This window comes from Ceratosolen solmsi, unplaced genomic scaffold, assembly GCF_000503995.2.
Source record: "Ceratosolen solmsi marchali unplaced genomic scaffold, CerSol_1.0 scaffold6, whole genome shotgun sequence".
Classification (NCBI taxonomy): domain Eukaryota; kingdom Metazoa; phylum Arthropoda; class Insecta; order Hymenoptera; family Agaonidae; genus Ceratosolen; species Ceratosolen solmsi.
Genome location: NW_011948414.1, coordinates 4,927,123 through 4,948,173, shown reverse-complemented (window position 1 = coordinate 4,948,173; position 21,051 = coordinate 4,927,123). Strand labels below are relative to the sequence as shown.

The 21,051-nt window shown below is 25.3% G+C and overlaps 2 protein-coding genes across 2 annotated transcripts; both read left to right on the top strand.

Annotated features, from left to right (window-relative positions):
• Nucleotides 1-9,765: 9,765 nt before the first annotated feature.
• Nucleotides 9,766-11,552, top strand: LOC105367880 (chymotrypsin-like). Its single transcript, XM_011506714.1, has 3 exons — nt 9,766-10,097; nt 10,202-10,468; nt 11,272-11,552. Exons 1-3 carry the CDS (start codon nt 9,867-9,869, stop codon nt 11,434-11,436), a joined length of 663 nt encoding a protein of 220 aa, XP_011505016.1. The 5' UTR covers nt 9,766-9,866; the 3' UTR covers nt 11,437-11,552.
• A 4,298-nt stretch (nt 11,553-15,850) lies between these two features.
• Nucleotides 15,851-20,453, top strand: E(z) (histone-lysine N-methyltransferase E(z)). The gene is made up of 10 exons (XM_011506713.1): nt 15,851-16,047; nt 16,576-17,264; nt 17,397-17,613; nt 17,798-17,898; nt 18,028-18,208; nt 18,407-18,787; nt 19,078-19,368; nt 19,712-19,894; nt 19,994-20,159; nt 20,233-20,453. Exons 1-10 carry the CDS (start codon nt 15,912-15,914, stop codon nt 20,291-20,293), a joined length of 2,406 nt encoding a protein of 801 aa, XP_011505015.1. The 5' UTR covers nt 15,851-15,911; the 3' UTR covers nt 20,294-20,453.
• The last annotated feature ends 598 nt before the right edge of the window (nt 20,454-21,051 follow it).

Below are 21,051 nucleotides of genomic sequence, written 5' to 3'. Positions count from 1 at the left end.
GTTACATGTAATAATAGTTGTATAAAGAGAGAAAGACTATATAATATGTTTGTAATTTTGCAAATAAAAATGTCAGTTACATTTAAAGACAAATTTTAATATATGACGTAATTAATAATAAAACCAATAATATTTGTATGATAAATCTGTATATATTAAAGAATAAGTAAATTATGAAAGTTTGTTTTAAAATAATTTATAAATAATTCATTTATATTGTAAAATAACTGCAGCCTTACTTGCACACATTAAGAGCATTTTCTTATTATCAATGATTATTTAGTATAAAACTGTTTAGTAATTAAAAGAACTTTGTATTGAAGTGTTAAAATATTTTTGACAAAGGTTTGTCATGAAATTAGAGAAATATTATAATTTACTTATTAATCGTCTGTAATAGTTAATGCATAAACGAAATTATATACGTTATTATCCTACAAACAATGAAAGTAAATAGTACAAATAAAGTTTTCAAATATCTTAGTTTCTCTTTAAATAATTAAAATTTGTTTCAATATCTTACGTAATTGTGTAAAATATAACGTTATTGATTTATTACATTAATAATAACAAAAATATATTATTATTACATATTGCAATAAACTATTTTTATTAATATTGTACTGATTACGAATTAAAAAAATGTCATTATAAAAAAAAGTTACTTTTCTTCACGGGGGTATATTATCAATGAAAATATAATCTTCCAAAAAATTCAAAGAATTTTGTATTTAACGTCTTTGTAAAATTATTTTATATTCATTGTATATTTTTCATTTATTAAAATTATTTATTAAATGATTTCGAGCCAGTCAAGATGCTAAAATTTTAATTAATTTTTTAATAAGTAAGTATCTACAGTAAAAGTTTTATTTCGAAAATATATAATTATTTGAACATTTCCATTGCAATCCAATTAATATAAATCATAATATTTTTCTGAAACTTTTTATGTGTTAATCCAATAATCAACTACAAATTATAACCATCAATAACCAGGAATTTTTTTAATTTTAAATCTTGAACATTGACTTCTAAATATAGCATGATATACACTTTGAAAATTTTAATGAATATAATAATTCTTGTTTTATCAATATTATTATTATTATTACTATTATTATTATTTTGAATTTATAAAGTAATTGTAAATGTTAGAAAATTAATATTATAAAATTCTTAGCGATGAAAGGGTTAAATATGTAGATGAACGATATCCGTAATATAATATATGAAAATGAAATAATAATATACAGATCTCAATTCTGAATTACCCTACTAGACTGACTAGTATAGCGGCATAAACTTACATATATAAAGATAATCGTCAGCATACATTAAAAGATAAAAAATATTATGTATATATTACATGACCTTTAGATATTAACCATAGGTTTTTTTTATCACTTGCGAGAAATATCTATAATATATATATATATATATATATATATATATATATATATATATATATATAATACGTTATATGGGGATGTAGCCACCTGGTGGGTCCCTTGTCGTACTGCTTCGGTCGCTTCAGTCAAGCATTTTACCTCTATCACTTACTCATTTAATCCCGCATAATTAGAACTGATTATACAATTTAAAATAATCGATCGACTAAAAATAATTTCGTTTGATTCGTTGAATGTAAATTTACTATTTTCATAAATTAAATCGATTTTTAATGATTTTAAAAATAGATATTTTTATTTATCTGTCGTTTTTTTGTATCATTGTAGCACACATTTTTTTTGTAAAAAATATTATTTTTATATTTTATATTTTTATATTTTTATATTATTTATATTTTAATATAATAAAAAAAATATAATATACAGTGCTACGATCATTCAAATGAAAAACTCTACGACTGTTTTTGAAAATAAATATAATATATATTATTTTGAAATATGTCAAGTTCTGTTCTATTTGAATAATTAATATCTAACTAAATGATTACTTAGAAATAAAATTAGTAATTCAGAAATTACCTATAGTTACTTTCATAAAATCTTTGCGAACATTTTAAAAGCATTTTCTTTTTTAATTATGAACAATAATTGTTAATTAATTAATTAATAAAAAGTATTTTCTTTACAATTGTATATAGTCGTTAAGGCAATACATTATTCAGCACCAACAAATCGCAATTTATTCTCTATGTACATAAGCAAGTACATATTTACGCGCATAAAAATATATTTAATGTATATGTGTAAGTAAATAGTCAGTGTGAGAAAAACCTAAAGGAAACGGAGAACTGCAAGCGAGAGTAGTAGTCAAAAGGAAAAGGAGGAAGAGTCGCGATTTTTTTTAGTAGTCAAAAGGAAAAAGGAGGAAAAGGGAATCGATAATAGAAGGTAAGCAGAGGAAACAAACAAAACAAAAAAAAATAACTACAGTCATAAGAAAAGGTGAGGACCATGCAACTATGACGGCGTGTTTCACAACTTACTCATGAGTACAAAAGCTGCAGAGAAATTGTACATATATAATACACAATATGTAATGTAGAAAGAAATAAATGACTCGATTTCATTTATTGAAAGAAGAAGAAGAAGAAGAAGAAGAAGAAGAAGAAGAAGAAGAAGATGGAAGAGGGAATGAGATGAGATACACGAGATAAGTAAAGTTGATTACCATTAGAAAGTGTATTACAACGATTCGCCATTAATAAGTAAAATACAGTCAGAATATATTCAAAATAATAACAGGGTAGAAGAATTTTTTTCTTTAATCACATAAAACTTTCAATCGTTAATTCTAATGAACGAACGACTCATGGATAATTAAAAATATTTTTATGAATTAGTATAGAGAATTATGCTTTTTTATATTATACTCATATGTATTCTCTAGGATTTATTGTATTAAAGTAAATATCCGATACTTGTAAATTTCTTTGCAATTCAAATTAAAAATTATGTTAAGAAAATACCATATAAAACTATAAGAACGGAAAAATTTTAAATTTGTTTTATTTGATGAGTTTTATTTTATTTGATTTGATAACGTTATTATAAATATTCCAGTTTCATAAGATCCGAAAACCAACAATTAATAACATTAAAAGAATCAAAATGAACTACGTATATTTTACGTTCAATATTTTACCGGCATTCGACCATACAGAGGGAAAGAAAGAACAAGAGTGACAGGGGGGGGGGGGGGGGAGATAGAGATAGACGAGTAGAAAGAATGAGAAGGAGCGAGGATTCATTGGAAAAGAAGAAGAGCTAAGTGTATACAATCGAGAGAAGAGCCACGGAGAGAGATGGAAAACACAAACGACTTCGAGACAGAGAGAGAAGAGTGAGAGATGATGCAGTCGTGCGTTTGCAAGGAAGGCGGAAGGAGGAACCACGCAAGCGGAGGAACCGGTCCCGGTCACTGGGCCACTAGCCGGCCGTCGAACCCGCCACACTTGCCCCCTACCTCGTCGCCGCCCCCCTGCCCCGCCCCCACCTCATCAACCACCTCCTTTTCCTCTTCTTCCTCGTCCTTCTACTTTTTTACTTATTTTTTCATTATTTCTTCTTTATCTCATATTCCTTACATTCTTCGTCCTTTCCTTCATGCACAAATCCGTTTCTCTTTCTTTATTTTGAGTCTTATCGTTGAATGTAATGAAGAGGAGAACGATGATGATACGGAGGCTAGTTTATTTTGTACCCAAGAACAGCCACTTCTCATTTCTCATCTTCCTTCTTATTCTTCTACTTATTCTATTTCTATTTCTTCTTATCCTCCTTAATCTTTTACTTCTTTTTTGGTTTCTTATGTCACTTTATTTAACCTTATCTATGCTGGTTGATTTGCAAACGATTAAGTCAAGTTCTTGGCTTTCTATGGAAATATTTTTATCCTGTTTTACCGACATATGGTCTTTGGAATTTTAATTATTTAATCCTTTTAAGATTTACTAATAAATTTCTTATCATGTACAATATGCTATAGTTTCTACTTTATATTTTATATAAAAATGACAGAATCTATGAAAAAGCAATGCTATTGATGAATATTTAAATCATATCCTTTAATACAAGCAAAGTACAAGTGAACTTGGAGAAAATATTTTTCTTTATTTACAATCCACATAAATACAGATATAATTAAAGTTATTATTTAGACAATTTAGCGCTAAATGCACAATTTCAAGACAGTTCCTTTAGAAGCGTATTTTAATTACGAAATCGATTGATATATATCTGGTTCTTTCTATTTAATCGTTGGTTCATTTTATTTAAATTATATAAGAAATAAAAAAAAAAAAAAGCTGTATCATCAATTATTATATATAATTCACAACAATATTTACAAAAATTAAGAAATATACATACTTTATATTCCCTAAGCATCTGCAGAAGTCAAATTATAATAAAATCTTACTATACAACCTCATTTTATAATTTATCTTTAAGCACATGAACTTCGTGAACAATTATGATAATATTGTTACAAAATATTCCAGCCGAATAGAAAAGTGACAACGTCTTTGACTAAATTTGTTCAAATTGAAAAGCATATATTATTGAAATATTATATTAATAAATAATTAATTATTTTTAAGTTATTTATGTATGGTTATATGTTGAAATTTGGAAGTTTCTGAAAATTTTACAATATATAGATTAATTTTGTATTAGTATATAATAAAATGTATCGAAAGATCATTTAATCAAATTGCATGAAACATATAAGGATGACAAAATTTTAAACATTTAAATTATATTATAAATAGAATACGATTATATTTCTATTTATTCTGCATATACACGCGCTCCTTAATTCTAAATCCTTAATCCTAAATCTTAATACAAGTGCATTAATAAATAATGAAAACTAGGATTTTCTTACTAAAGGTACTTTACTGACATCTATTAGAAATAATAATAATTAATACTTTCAACTGCAGTATCTGTAAGCGATACATTATTTACTACGATGAGTACAATCGCAAAAATTCCTTTGAAGTGTAAGTCACGTGTAATGTAAAAATTTCAATTTTTTAGATATGTGTAAATAATATATATGAACATAAAGAAATATAAAGAAATTTAGTTTACATAAACTTAAAAGGTACATACAAATGTACAAAGTTACATTAATGTCAAATCAATGAAATTTAATTAATATTAACCGTTGTTAAATTAAGTTTATAAAGACAAATTGATTTATCAATATTTTATTTTATTACGTTTTTTTTTTTTAAATTTTATTCTATAAATGCATTTTCCGCCTAATCAATTATTGATATATTTATAGAACATATTATATTTAAAACAATTTTAATGCATAATTTCTTTGTAGGTAATATATAAATAGATAAGTTTTTTTAAAAAGTATATTTCTTCTAATCGTGTAGAAAATTTAATTAGAATTCTTTTTATAATTACTTTATAGACTTATTTCTATAATTATAATAAAAATTAAAGAACAATTTCATGTAAAAATTACGTTACCTTTATTATCATGTATATTATAATATATCAAGTACTTAATTATCCTTTCTTAATAACTTTCTTAATAATTTTCATTCAATGATTTACTAAAGTATAATCGTGAAAACTACAAATCGATCAAATTAATTTACATCTTTTGACTCCATTAATATATTTCATAATCTCGAATAATCAATATTTATAATTCAAATCGGATATTTAAAGAAAATGATGTAAAAAAAAAAAATTACGTATTAGTAAGTTTCATTAATAAAAATGATCGATATTAAATCATTTTTATCAATGTAAATCGATATTAAATTATAAAAGATATTATAGGATTGATCGAGATGTTCTTGAAAATTAAAAGCTACAAGTCAAGAGCAAATTATTAAAAAGAAAATAAAGTGAATAACATACATAAAAATATACATACACATTATGTCTGAAATTACATTGCATTATAGTTTTTAATTTAATTTAAATATTCACGTCAGAATGAGTTTGAAATAGTACGTAATTAAATAGATTAAAAGAATATTTCGTTTGTTTAAGTAAATTTTTTTGATGTTTTATAACACTCTGTCGATGGACAGGATTCATTGAAAATAATATTTTATTTTTATCGAGCGAATTTTTTTTTACAAAAAAAAAACATAATTTGTTAGTTAAAATAACGTATGTTAGAATATCTGATAATAATAAAATAAATAAATGCAGATGTTTAAAATTATACAGATTATGCAGCAGCTGTCTCGATTGTATGATTTGTGCGAATTTTGAATTTGTTTCGATAGTAATTTGAAATATCTTTCTTCTTGCTAAAAGTTATTTTGCATCACTATGAGTCGTGAAAAAAATAACGATTAATGATAAAATCGTAGTCGTTTTAGAATAAATAAATAAATATGCTCAAAGCATGAAGCCATAAAAACTTAAAATCCGAGTAATTCTTTCATGATCTTAAAAATAGTGCCGTTATTGATTTCTGGCCATTTCATTCGCATTATTTAAACGAATGAGCTTCCGGTCGAAATTCAATATGCTCTGGCAGCCTCGATGTTGTGAGGCGTAAATGTATTAACTGAAACGGCGGATGTGGTTGACAAGATCCCGTAAGAAGTTCGATGCTCTCAATGAGATGCATAAGCAACTATTATCAATTTAAATAAATTCAATATTAGCGATGCCAAATACAATTTTTTTCTCTCTTTTTCTTTTTTACGGATTCATTGCAAAAACGTCTCGTCGATATTTCCATTGCCGATATTGGCTAATGAGATCAGGGAGTGTATAAAAGTGAGCGATCCCGAGTAAAGTGCCACAGCATTGATTTCTAGCTCATTCAAGTTCTAGTATATTCAAGTTCTAGTATATTCAAGTTCTAGTATATTCAAGCAATCGCGATTCGGTAGATTCATTGAACTTTTCGATGGCTACGGTCCAAAGCAGAACATTTTTAAGATCTCTCAAAGGCCTTTTATCGTCGCCTTAAATACATTCTGAGGAAAAATGGTGTCTAACATTGGTATAAAGATGATCGTGTGCCCAATGACCAATCGATCTTCCGCAGATACACGTTGCGTTACATATTTAAAATTTCATACAGCCAACCCACATGAAAAAATATTTTCGGAAAGAGCAATTAGTGCATATCACGAAATTCTGATAGTGTCATATAATATTTTCGCAACTTTACATTTTCATTAAAAAATTAATGAACGCGGCGAACATGATTTCGACTTTTTCATTCTCAAAAACATGCCAGCTTTTATGTTTATATTAATGATTATTTTATTACATTGGCTGGTAATAAATAACATTTGAAGCGTTTAAAAAACAATATTCAATATACCTTTTTAATATATACATTTAAAGTGCAAGAGATAAACTTTTTAGCATTCACTATGTAAGTGAAATGGAATGAATTTATTAGTAAAAAGCGTGTTGAAAGAATTGCGAAAAGCTTTTGAAAAAGTTGTTCGCGTTGTCACGTTACTCACGCACTCAATGTCTGATATGCCGATAAAGTTCGTCATTAATACTTCGAACTGTGCAATAAAAATAATGCTGCATTTAAACTAAATACATTTTGATTTCTGTGGTAGAAATTATAGAGTAAAGCGGTTTCTTATCAGTATTAAAAGGTAACGTGAGATTTTATGTTTAAAAAAAAATCTCAGTAAGCTTTTAAATCGATTTAAACAGATGAATGTCGACATTATTAATGTGATTATTTTTTTAAACTTTAAACTACAAGTTTGGTTTCACATTGTATTTAAATAATTAATATATTTTTACAACATGACTTAATGTATAACTGAAATGAGTCTCTGCGTAACGGAACATAGTGCGTGAAGCAACGACAAAACATTCGCTAAAATAATCATCAAATGATAAATAAAAATCAATGACCAGATTTTCAATATTTCAATTAACGAACTGAAAAGTATGTATATGTTATTTAACGAGATCAAAAGTAAAAAAAAGAACTGATTAAACTGAACAAAATTGACATCCTATTGCGAGCAATCTAATTACTTGTGTGGAAATACTTTATAACTAAATAACATTGTAAAATTTTCGCTAGTATAAATTATGAAAAAAATAAAAAAATAAATAAATAAGGTAATGAAAACCGAAATTGTATAAATACTATGTAAAAGAGAATATTGAAGATGTTCCGTTTGCCTTGTAAAACTTCAAATTTCGTTTGTCATTTTATTACACTCCCACTGATTCGAAAACAAAAACTTCACCCGCACACATAAGAGTATAAACTGATTCTACCGTCTTTCATGAATATTTTATTTATTAATCACTGTCACGTTTCGTATTTAGCGAATATAACGTAAATTGTATAAATCGATTAAATTAATTTCACTTTACCTACATTAGAATAAATAAACAATATTTTTATCTGTCTTTACTGTTTATATACTTATTTGTTCAATTATTTCAAATTCTATTCAAATTCACAACTAAATACATAATATCATTAAATTTCAAAAGAATTTTATGTAGTGAATATTAATGATAACTTAATTAACAATGAAGATATCATAATTTTTTTTTCAGTTTTTTTTTCAAAAATTATTTTTATTTATTTATTATAAATTGCACGTCATATTTCATAATTAACCAAAGATAACATAAGATAGAACATAGTGATGATTTTTTCTTTGTTTGAAAGACAAATAGTGAGGCCAATCTTGTATTGCCGTAGTTTTTATTAAATTTATCACTACAATCCATTTCTTTTGATAAAAATTTCTCTGAATACTCTTTACTTAATCAATAATTGTGACTCTCTCGTAATACTTTAATTTAACGCACATGATATCCCACGTGATTTGAATTTTTATATTTAACTTAACTTTTTCGTCAATTTTCATGGCTTAATTCGTGTACGCGAAACTGTGATATTGCATATTTCGAAATTTTTAACTATGCACTTAAATACAAATATAAAGAAACCTTAATATTTATATATTAATACATTATATATTGAATATAAAATATAAACAAATCGAAGCTCTAAAACGTGACTGTTATTTTCATGAAGCGTTTAAACTTATTTGTATGCCTAATTGTAGCCTTTAACAAGTGTCAATTAATATTTTATTCATTAATTGTTTTATAATATAGAATATTTTAATCGTCACCTTCGCTTCAATCTATTTCTTTTTCTTCGCGAAAGCTTTGTAATTAGTCGCCTGAAAATTAATGATTTAACACACTTACAAATCTATGTGTACCCACGTTTTTATTTTCAATTTCAATTATTGTTAATATGTTTATTCTACTCGAATCATTATTTCCTTTATTTATTGAATAAACTCTTTGTGGGAAATATATTTTCAAAGTATTATTATTTTCTATTGATCTTTTCATTCTTATATTTTTTGTAAAATGTAAAATTTGTTTATCGTTAAATCATTGAATTTTGAAAATCTCAAAACAACTCCAAAGTGATAGAAACAAATATTATAATCTGTTTGGAGCAAGTGAATTTTAAATACATAACCATTGAATAAATAATCTTAACAAATGAAATGAAGAACTTTCATAAGCGTTCCTAATCTTATTTGTCTTTATTGTAATAAATTTGATAATATGAAAACAATTCTACATATTGTTTCGAGCAACATTAAGCAGTAGTTAAAATTTCAATATTAATGTTATCAATATGTTTCGAATGACGTTTTTTTACTTTTTGCAGTTCATCATCTTTTGTGAGTAATTATAATTATTAAACTGTTATTATGAATTTATTTGTAATATTCCTATTAAAATGAAAGGTATTTTTAAAATTAAGACCAGCAGTATCAGTTCTCGAAAGCAGTAATCGGTAACAATATTAAATTAGCAAAAGAAGGAAAATATCCATTTATCGTGTCAATCAGTAAAAAGAATATAAACGTTATGGCTGTCCAAAATCATTGGTGTACTGGAACATTAATATCGAAAAAACATGTTTTAACTGCTGCACATTGTCTTTGTAAAGATATAAAGAATTACGAAGTGATTATTGGTTCAGTTTACTTAGGAAAGGGGAAAAAATATAATATAATATTGTGGATGTCATACGAGCAATGGGCTTCATCAAAAAACATACCATTACAAATCCCAGTAAATGATATATCCGTTATATTAGTAAGTATTACGATAATAATTATAGTTCAAATACATATTGATTATCATTTCTCCAAGATATTTTAAATAAAAGGTCATTAAAATTTTAATAATCATTTTATTAGTTAGAAAATGCAATTAATGATCCACATATAATCTCAGCTACTTTTTCAAACAAAACTGATCAAGAATTATATGGATCGACTGTGTTAGTAGCAGGTTGGAGTATTTTAAACAATATTGAAGCATCATATTATATGAAAATGGCATTATTAAAAATTTTAATAAAAAATGACTGTGAAGAAATCATGAATAGGCATAAAGGAATGAGAATCATCATTTTTGATACAATGTTTTGCACCATCGCATATCCATCCATATTATTAAGTTATGTAAGAATCATAATTAATTATTCAATATAAAATGTTTAATTAGTCCTTCTTATTTAATTTTTTCATTCGGTTAATATGTGTTTAATTTACAAAAACTAACTTCAAAATTTTAATAAAAATTATAGTAATTACATGGGGATAAGAAACACAATTTCTATTTCATGGATAAATTCAATTAATTAATTGCGCTATTATCGAATGAAGCGTATATAAATATCACTGAATATATTTAATACTAGTTACAAACAAACAAACAAATAATAATAAATAATATAAAAATAGAATAATATTATTAATGATATATGAATCTAGAGAATATACTAAGTTCTTTTGCTATTATAGATCAATCTTATTATCTAAAAATATTGCAGTTCACTTAATGATATTATGTCTTTCAATTAATAATAATCTTGTTACATTATTACCTTTATTTGTATATCGAATATTATGATTAATTTATATTGTTTTATAAAATTAAAAAAAAAAAAAAAGAAGCAGTGTTTTTATGAAGTATCTATTAAAAAGCATAATTTTTTAATATTTAAATATTTGCTTATATGATTTTATTAATATTAATGAAATATTTTCTAAAATAGTCTCAATAGCTATATATTCTTTAAAAAATATTTATATAATATTTTCTTGATGCATATGAAATGTTTATTTATATATATATATATATATATATATATATATATATATAATTTTTAACGATATTTGTAAATGTAAAAGTGATGCTTAAGATATAAGTAATTATTACATTATATATACAATATAACATGATATAATTATTTTAATTTCAGGGTGACAGTGGAGGTCCACTACTCGATACAAATAATAATCTTATAGGGGTTAATAAAGGAACTTGTCCAAAAAATGAAAAATCTATAACAACTAATGTCGTAAATATTCACACAAGCATGCACTATTACAAGAATTTCATTAATGAAATTTTAAATACATTTTAAATCAGTTGCTACGTAACAAGTTTACACTATCAGGATATCGATGCACTTTTACGAAAGTTCAAATTCTTTTTTTAAATTTGCCAACTCATTCTTATACTCATGTAAATATAATTAATTGAATGTGTGCATTATTACCTTTATTCGAAAAAATATTTGTATATATAATCAATTATAATACTCAGAGAGAATATAATATTCATGAATGTTATGATGTTTTTTTTTTTATTTACGGATATCAATTGGAAAAACTTGAACAAAATAATTTTTATACGCATACGTAGCTTATGAGCCTTTATATCTTAAATCGTTAATAAATACATATTACATGCATATGTATATTATATAACTTCAATAGTTATAATAGTTGTAAATGCAATGTTTAAACAAATAGTTAGCCTGTAGTGAAAATATTTTTCAATTAGTATTTTTAATTAATAAAAACAATAGATTTATGATTTAACTTATCTAATTAATTATATAGATGCTTTAATTAAAATATAATCAGATAATTATACATCGATCTTATTATTAATTAAATGATTAAAACCAGTGTTTTTTTTTTCTTTTTTTTTAATTTTATTTGTTTATTCCGAAATATGACTAAAAAGATGTACTTGTCTATAATTATACAACAAAATATTATTTTGGATTGAGCCTGTAGTTGAAAAAGTGTGAAAACCAGTAACGAGCAAGACTTACGTTTTAATATTTCTAAATTAGTAATTAGTAATCCTCTTTTAAAGACTATGTTACTATAAAAATATATTATATCATACATGCAAAATAATATCATAACTTGGTTAAATGTAGCTATTAATAGTAAAAAAATATTATAAATTTGCGGAGTATTAAGATATTATAAAATTACTCAATGACAAAATTTACGACAGTGTAATATATTAAATAAATAATTACATAATAATAATATCTTCAATTATTATAGTAAAACAAATAATATACAATAATTTATTTTAAAATAATAGGTAGAAATAGAATTTTTACTTAAGAATTAAAATGTTTTATATGCATAAATATAATACATAATCTTATATAATGACGAAATTATACAATTACAATTACTCAAAAATAGGATTAAATGAATAATGTCATTTTTTTATAAAAAAAAAAAAAAAAAAAAAAAAAAAAACTATTTAAATATTGGTATAATCATATAATGTACATATAATAAAATTTAAACAATTTCTAAATAATAGTAAATGAACATTATACAAAAATATTTTTTTTAGAATATTAAAACAAATATTATCTTATCTAAATAAATATTCAAACAACATGTGATTATTCCTCATGATATTATCTATATTAAATGACACTGAATTTTATGTAGAATGTTATTTTTCATATGTTTTAAGCATTTTATTAATGTTATCAAGTATTTGAAAATAAATTTCTTATGAGTATGTCATAGCTCGTAAAGTTTATAATTTAATCAAAGTTTTATGTAGATTACAGTAGATTATGATCTTTGTAATATGTTATAAAATTATGAAATAAATGATCAGGCTATGAGTGCATCTCATTCTGAGTAATTCCTAATAATTTTATCAAGTTTAATTTTTCCATAGTATGTAAGCGATTCTCAAAAATAAAAGATTAAATATTATTGCTATTATTTTCATTCTTAATAAACTATATATTTTTCTTATTTATTATATTCAATATATTGAACTACAACCACTGTACCTTTTCAAATAGTTTCGTTAATTATATTATAATGCAATTAATTTATGAATATCAGCATCTAATAATCATATTATATAAGTAAAACTCTCTTTTCAAACTATTATTATTCAATATATTAAAAATTTACTTAATATACAAAGTAAACAATATTGTGTAATTAAGCATTGAATGTTAATGGATAGATTCATGTATTTTCGTGATTATTAATATTTATAATAGGCTTTGTTTATTCAAGAAATAATCGAAAGTAGTTAAGCATCGTCACTAATAATGAATAAACTGTGAAATACCGATGACAATAATAAAAGCAAATTTTGAAATTCTTATTTAATGAATTAACACGTTAATCAACATATACTAGATTATGAGAAAAAATATTTCAGTTAACACGCACGCAACAATTATATACTACACTTACAATTAAATATAATGAGAGTAATGGAGTGCACAAAAAGATAATATTCGTGACGAAAATAGAACTACTTTTAATACTGAGAATTTGTATAAAATGTTAAGCCACAAGAGATCTAAAGAAAATCTACACAAATTAATGTATAGAGAAATAGAAAAATAAATACAGAATATTATATTTTTATAGAATTATATAGGATAAAAAATTAAAAGAGGAAAACTAATATAATCCGTAGTAATTAATGCTTAATCAACAATTGATTAACTTTGTTGAATTATTTTGAATTATTTATCTTATGCTTATTAACTAAATTAATTACACACATAATACTAATTATTTTATACCATTTGTGCCTAATGATTTATATAAAAAGTTATTTGATCGCCATTAACTGCAAATAATTTTTTTTTTTTTTTATTCGTATATAAATATACAATTTCTCTATATGACTTTAATATTATAAAGAACAAATAATTGTATAAAGACGATAATGTAACAAAAATAGTATAAATTAATTTCAACTACCTAATGTTAAACAATCCAAGTATCTTAAATTGATACATTAAATTAACACAAAATTATTTAATTAAGTTATATGTATTTAAATTGAATATTTATTAATTTATATTATATTAACAAAATTTCATTTTTATAATTAACTACGAATAATTTATTAAACTTAACAATATGAGTAATATATAAATTAAGTCAAGTGAACTTACTAGAACTGATATACTATAGCTTACGGTTGATTAAATTTTTTTACATAAATAAACCAACCCTTTTAAATATAATTATAATTTTGTTCTGCCACTAATCAATAAGAATTTCTGATTCTGTGTCCATTACGGACACTTAATGTGTGCAACTGGCTGGTCGATCGCGGACAGTTAGTTCCAAATTTTGAATGTAAAGCGATGCTGCTGCATGTAGAGGTACATAGTTTATGTAGTTTATGATCAGAATTATCTAAGCGAATTTAAAATTAAGCGAAATACAATTTTTCATTTAGATATAAATGTAAAGCGTTACTCACTTTTAGCTGTATATTCTGTTATTATTTGAGTAATATATGATCTTATTACATCCATTTTCATCTTTATTCGTTTCATCTTTATAAATTTTCATATATATCTCAGAAAACAATTGATTTTACTATAATGTATTAGATAAAGTTTTTTTTTTTTTTAAAAAAAAGTTAAAAAGTAAACTTTTCAAATGTTTTAGTATAGTACACAGATAAATTTATAATTAATGAATGAATATAATAATATTTTTAAGATATCGAGCAAATATTTATACATTATTTACACTGTTCTTGTGTTATAATAAAAAAATTATTTAAAATTATCTAACCTACTTATTAAATTTTTAATAAAATTATATATGTTTAATAATATTATTAATAATTATGATTATATATATATATATATATATATATATATATATATTTTTTTTTTAATTATTTTTTTTTATTAATTATTTATAAAATATGTAAATCTTACTTCAATAACTTACATTTCTTATTCTTTATAAACGTCTTCAATAGATGTAATCAAATATTATCTGAGTATTTCTGCCTTACAAATCCATTTAGTTCTTAAATAATTAATTATTAATAACGATTATCTACTTATATGTATGTCTGTATTTTCTTCTACGTGGTAAAACATTAATAAATATGCTAAAATAATTAATTTTTAAATTCATTATAGCTTGTAATAATTATTCAGTTCGGAGTTGTGTTGGGAAGCATGTAAAACGGTAGTGATATGTTTAATATAAAAGAGAATGAAATTGGATAATCGAAGGGCACAAAAGTTCAATTTGAAAAACGTAATCTATAATAAATCTTCTTTTCCGATTATCCAATTAATCCACTACTACTATCCATCTACTTTGTTTCCCAAGTGAATTACACCTATACTTCACATCGAATTGAAAATGTTTAATCATAGAAGCATATATATTATCGATTAAGTAATATGCCCGTTAGCTAGGGATATATTTAAAGATGGGAACTAACCATTTGCTGTTGGTTACCAAATGATCGTTTCAATTTTAATTCACCAATGCCATTGTACGAAAGAAGCTATAATATACCATAAATTGAAAAATAATGAAAGCCGTTCTGCGCAGGCGTTAGATCACCGTCTCGGTTACTTCGAGCGGTTAACCAATAACTGCTCCATAACTTTTAGTACTACAGTATTCCAAACCCCGTAGCTCAGTTCATAATTGTTTGTTGTTGTTGTTGTTGTTGTTGTTGTTATTGTTGTTATTGTTGTTATTGTTGCATGCGGTGTGAATGTATTTATTATTATTGTAATATTATTAATTATATCGTAATTAACAAGTCATGTCAAAAGCAAAACTTAATGCCGAATGGCGAAAACGCGTAAAATCAGAATACATGAGATTAAGGCAAGTTAAGCGATACAAACGAGCGGATGAAGTAAAAGTTGCCTGGAATAAAAATCGCAAGCTTATGACAGGTTAGTTGTACCTACAATCTACATTATTATCCCACAGAAATTTCGCTTTAACAACTTATTGTATTTACCATTAATTTTTTTACTATTATAGGGACAAACATCTTAGGCCTTTTTTGTTACAATAGGTAATCATACAAAATGAAATAAAAATTTTTTTATTTAATACATTTTTTTAAAATCATTGTACCATCTGACTATTATTATGAAAAGAAATTTATTCTGTTTACATTGAAAGTCATTAATTTGAAAAATAATATGTAAAATTTTTTATAAAATTACTTCAGAACAGTGAAACAGCATTACAAATACTTTGATTTTATATAATTATTGCTTTCCTTGTACTTTGATTAAATTCAAACTTATATTTCACTTTTCTTTTCACGACTATTGTATTAAAATAAACCTGTTGCTTAATAATAAATTTTAGATAAAAATTATTATTCTATATACTTAATTCATGACTTATATTAATATTGTATTATATAGATGTAATATGAAATTTATGTAAATAAATTATCGCTTTAATAGAATTATTAGAAACTGAACACAAGCGATGGACAGATTGCAAGGTAATGTGGTTGGCGATGCAAGATATTCCACCACATGTTTCGTGTATGAAAAAGGCTGAAATAACGAATTCCGATGGCGATGTTCAGTCATGCCCTGTAAAAATTATTAATGCTGTTTCGCCTATTCCAACGATGTATACCTGGGCGCCCATTCAACAAAATTTTATGGTGGAAGACGAAACTGTCCTACACAATATTCCATATATGGGAGATGAAATTCTTGACCAGGATGGTACATTTATCGAAGAATTAATAAAGAACTACGATGGGAAAGTGCATGGTGATCGTGAGTCAGGATTTATGGATGATTCAATTTTTGTTGACTTAGTTAATGCTTTAGTCGCTTACGATAAAGATGATAAAGAAAAGGAAATTCCAAAAAAAGGAAAAGATAAAGATAAAGAGAAGGATAAGGATAAGGATAAAGACAAAGATAAGGAAAAAGATAAGGATAAGGACAAGGACAAGGACAAGGACAAGGACAAGGACAAGGACAAGGACAAGGATAAGGATAAGGATAAGGAGAGAGATAAAGATAAAGAAAAAAGTGAAGAAAAAGACAAAAAAGTTGATGGAATAAAGACTGAGATCATTGACGAGGATCAAGAAGAAGATGCAACACCTTTTCCATCGATGCAGATTTTTAGTGTAAATTTAATTTTTATTTTATATATTCGTTAAAACAATTCTTATCGATAAGTATTCACTGGTTAAATAACAAAAACATATAATTAATAGAATAGACAGTGATATATAAGCTATAAATTTCCTTATCTACAGGCTATATCGAGTATGTTTCCTGATAAAGGTAGGCCGGAAGAATTGAAGGAAAAATACATTGAACTTACAGAAAGATCAGATCCCAATGCTTTACCACCCGAGTGCACACCCAATATCGATGGTATAAATGCTAAAAGCGTACCAAGAGAACAAACTATGCATTCTTTTCATACATTGTTTTGCCGAAGATGTTTCAAATATGATTGTTTTCTGCATCGTAAGTAAAGTATTTGAAATTCATAAATATGTATTGACATTAAAATAATTAATTATAAGTATTTACGTATAATAATTTAATTTTATTGAATTAGAATAATTGAATTAGAAACTTTATAAATATTTAGTATTAAGAAAAATTATCCATTATTAGTTTAAAACATTATACTTTATTTTAAACTTAGGTCTCCAAGTTTGTCATCCTGGACCTAACCTCCAGAAGCGTAAAGGACCAGATCTTAAGTCATTTGCCGAACCATGTGGTACAGAGTGTTACATGCATTTGGTAAGTTAATTAAAGATTTATAATATTCATGAACGCTTAATTGATATAATTCAATAAATATCAAATAAACCTGGAGACACGTTTATTGTTATTTTGTGATTTAATGGAACACTAAACGGCCTTTAACAGGAAGGTATAAAAGAAAAATTAGCAGCACAGGCAGCGGATATAAAAGAAGAAGAAGGAAATGAAGAAAAGCGAGGGGGACCAAGAAAAGTACGTAAACAAGCAAGCGTTGACTCTGGCAATGAAGCAAGTAGCGAAGACAGCAACGATAGTAATAAGTATAGTCAAGGGGGTAGTTGTCAAGGTAAAATACCTTTATTTTTATAATAGAAAAGCTATTATTAGTAATTTGTAAATGGATTATAAATTGTAATTAATATCTTGCAGCACAAATAACGTTCGAATAGATTGTTAAATTGGCTTTTCTTTCGACTAAAATATTATGTAAAATTATAATGGTAATACAACAATACCAATTAAGATAATGTAATTTCTTTTATAGACTTTAAACAGAACGTAAATAAAAACTCGAAACCAGATGAAGATACGCTTCAAGATCAGATTCAGCCGGATCACCAAACGCCTTTTTCATTGCTCAGTTCAATAGAGAAGCGTATAAAGACAGAAAGTGAGCTTTCGTGGACGGGTTCGGAGCAGAGTCTATTTCGTGCCCTACACAAAGCCTTTCCCGGTAATCCATGCGCTCTCGCTCAGATAATACTCACCAAGACTTGTAAAGAGGTGTATGAATTCGCGCAGAAGGAAGCCAGTGACATACCAGCAGTCGAAAGCCTTAAAGATTTCACGCCCCCGAGAAAAAAGAAAAAGAAGCATAGGTTATGGTCCATGCATTGTCGTAAAATCCAGCTCAAGAAGGATTCCGGTGTGTATTTTGAGTTTACCGAAATAGAATGTCAGCCTATATTATTAGTATATTGAATTATTAGTAGTAATGAATTGAATGTAAAAATGCTGAAATAAAAAGCAGCTATTATTTAAGTATTTAAGTATAAAGTGCTGTCATACGTCAATACTTGTTAATGATATATCCAACGTTACACATCCACAATAAAAATAATTGTTAATAATATTGTTTGAATACAATTAAAATAATTCACAGCTAAATATACATATATATATATATATATATATATATATATATTTCTTTTATAGGCGCGAATCACGTGCACAACTTTGCGCCTTGTGACCATCCGAGTAGGCCTTGCGACAATTCATGCCCGTGTATTCAGGCGCAGAATTTTTGTGAAAAGTTTTGCCAATGTAGCAGTGAATGCCAGAATCGCTTTCCCGGTTGCCGGTGCAAGGCCCAATGCAACACGAAGCAGTGCCCGTGTTATCTTGCTGTGCGCGAATGCGATCCCGATCTCTGTCAGACTTGCGGTGCCGATCAATTTCACATACAGAAGATCTCTTGCAAAAACGTCAGCGTTCAACGTGGCCTCCGTGAGTCATTTATTATTTATTAGCATTTTATGTGAAAGGAATTATTTTGTATTCATTTGAAAATGATCGCTTAATATTGACATTAAAATAATGAGCGACTATACGGATGCTTAAGTAACACTATGGAAAAAGAAACTTGTCGATATATTAAGCTTTTTTATAAACAAGTTTTTTTATGAAAAATTACTTTATAAGTAAATATTGTTATAATTACACGTGTCCTAATTGATAATGACATGATTATTATTAAATTGAAAACAAGGTATAACTTAATTTTTAATATTATGATAATGAGAATTTCATTGAACTATTGATAAAGAATTGATGTTGTTGGTTTGATTAGATAAGCATTTACTTATGGCACCGTCGGATGTTGCTGGTTGGGGCATTTTCTTGAAAGAATCTGCTGGAAAAAACGAATTTATATCAGAATACTGTGGTGAAATAATCAGTCAAGATGAAGCTGACAGGCGAGGAAAAGTGTACGATAAATACATGTGTAGCTTTCTATTTAATCTTAATAACGGTACATATTATTATTATTATTATTATTATTATTAATAGATTTTCCAATTTATGCGTTTCGTTGAATTTACATTGATGGATATACGCTGCTTTTTTACAGACTTTGTAGTTGATGCTACGAGAAAAGGGAATAAAATTAGATTTGCTAATCATTCTATAAATCCAAATTGTTATGCCAAAGTTATGATGGTAAATGGAGACCATAGAATCGGCATTTTCGCTAAACGAGCAATACAGCCAGGAGAGGAACTATTTTTTGATTATCGGTAAAGAATGATATGATTTATTATGTACATAATAATTTTGGTACTCAAATTAATATTTGTATTATTATTTTAGATATGGACCGACGGAGCAATTGAAATTTGTTGGTATTGAACGAGAAATGGAATTTTTGTAAAATATTTTATTTTTAAATTAAATTTTTATATTAAAATTTAACGATCCAAAAATATTTTTACTCTAGTTATATTTAATTCATACTAATACGTTACATAAATGATTATGTTGAAACAAACAATTTGCAATATTGTAATCTATAAATAAAAATCTTAAACCAATTGAATCGCATTTATTATAAATTTTGAAATCAAACCCTTAATTGTACAATTTATAAAAGCGAAAGCGACATTTTTATAACATATCTTTCATTTGAAATATGATAAACATAATTTTATTCGAGTAAATCGAACCTCGTTTCCAATCATAAATGTAATCGCATATGATAATTAATTGAATTCATATAGCATTATATATAAATATGCAAATAATTTTGGAAAAATAATGATAAAATTATGAAACAATAAAGTTCAATTAATTTCAATTTCTTCGAACTAGAAAGGATTTAAAAAATTAATATGTTCATACTGATAAATCTATCTACCATGCAATTTCAATATTAAAGTCATCGGTTTATTTTACATAAACCGATTAATAATATTTAAGTAAAATTTTTAAAAAATTTTTAGAACATGATATGTCAGCGTTGAATAAATATTAAATAAATAAAGAAATTATATTAATGAGAATATTATTACATACACTCTCAGTAGCATTTATCCGTTTATATGGCGGCATTATTACTTACTAATTAACAAATCTTTTATTGCTTTATATTTTTGAATTTTTTAGCTTAACTTAACAAACATCTACGTTGCA

Excerpts from the sequence above, each read along its gene's own strand:
- LOC105367880 (XM_011506714.1), top strand. The coding sequence starts at position 9,867 with ATGGCTGTCCAAAATCATTGGTGTACTGGAACATTAATATCGAAAAAA. Across the intron at positions 10,098-10,201 it reads ATGATATATCCGTTATATTA|TTAGAAAATGCAATTAATGA; the intron begins GTAAGTATTACG and ends TCATTTTATTAG. Across the intron at positions 10,469-11,271 it reads CATCCATATTATTAAGTTAT|GGTGACAGTGGAGGTCCACT; the intron begins GTAAGAATCATA and ends TTTTAATTTCAG.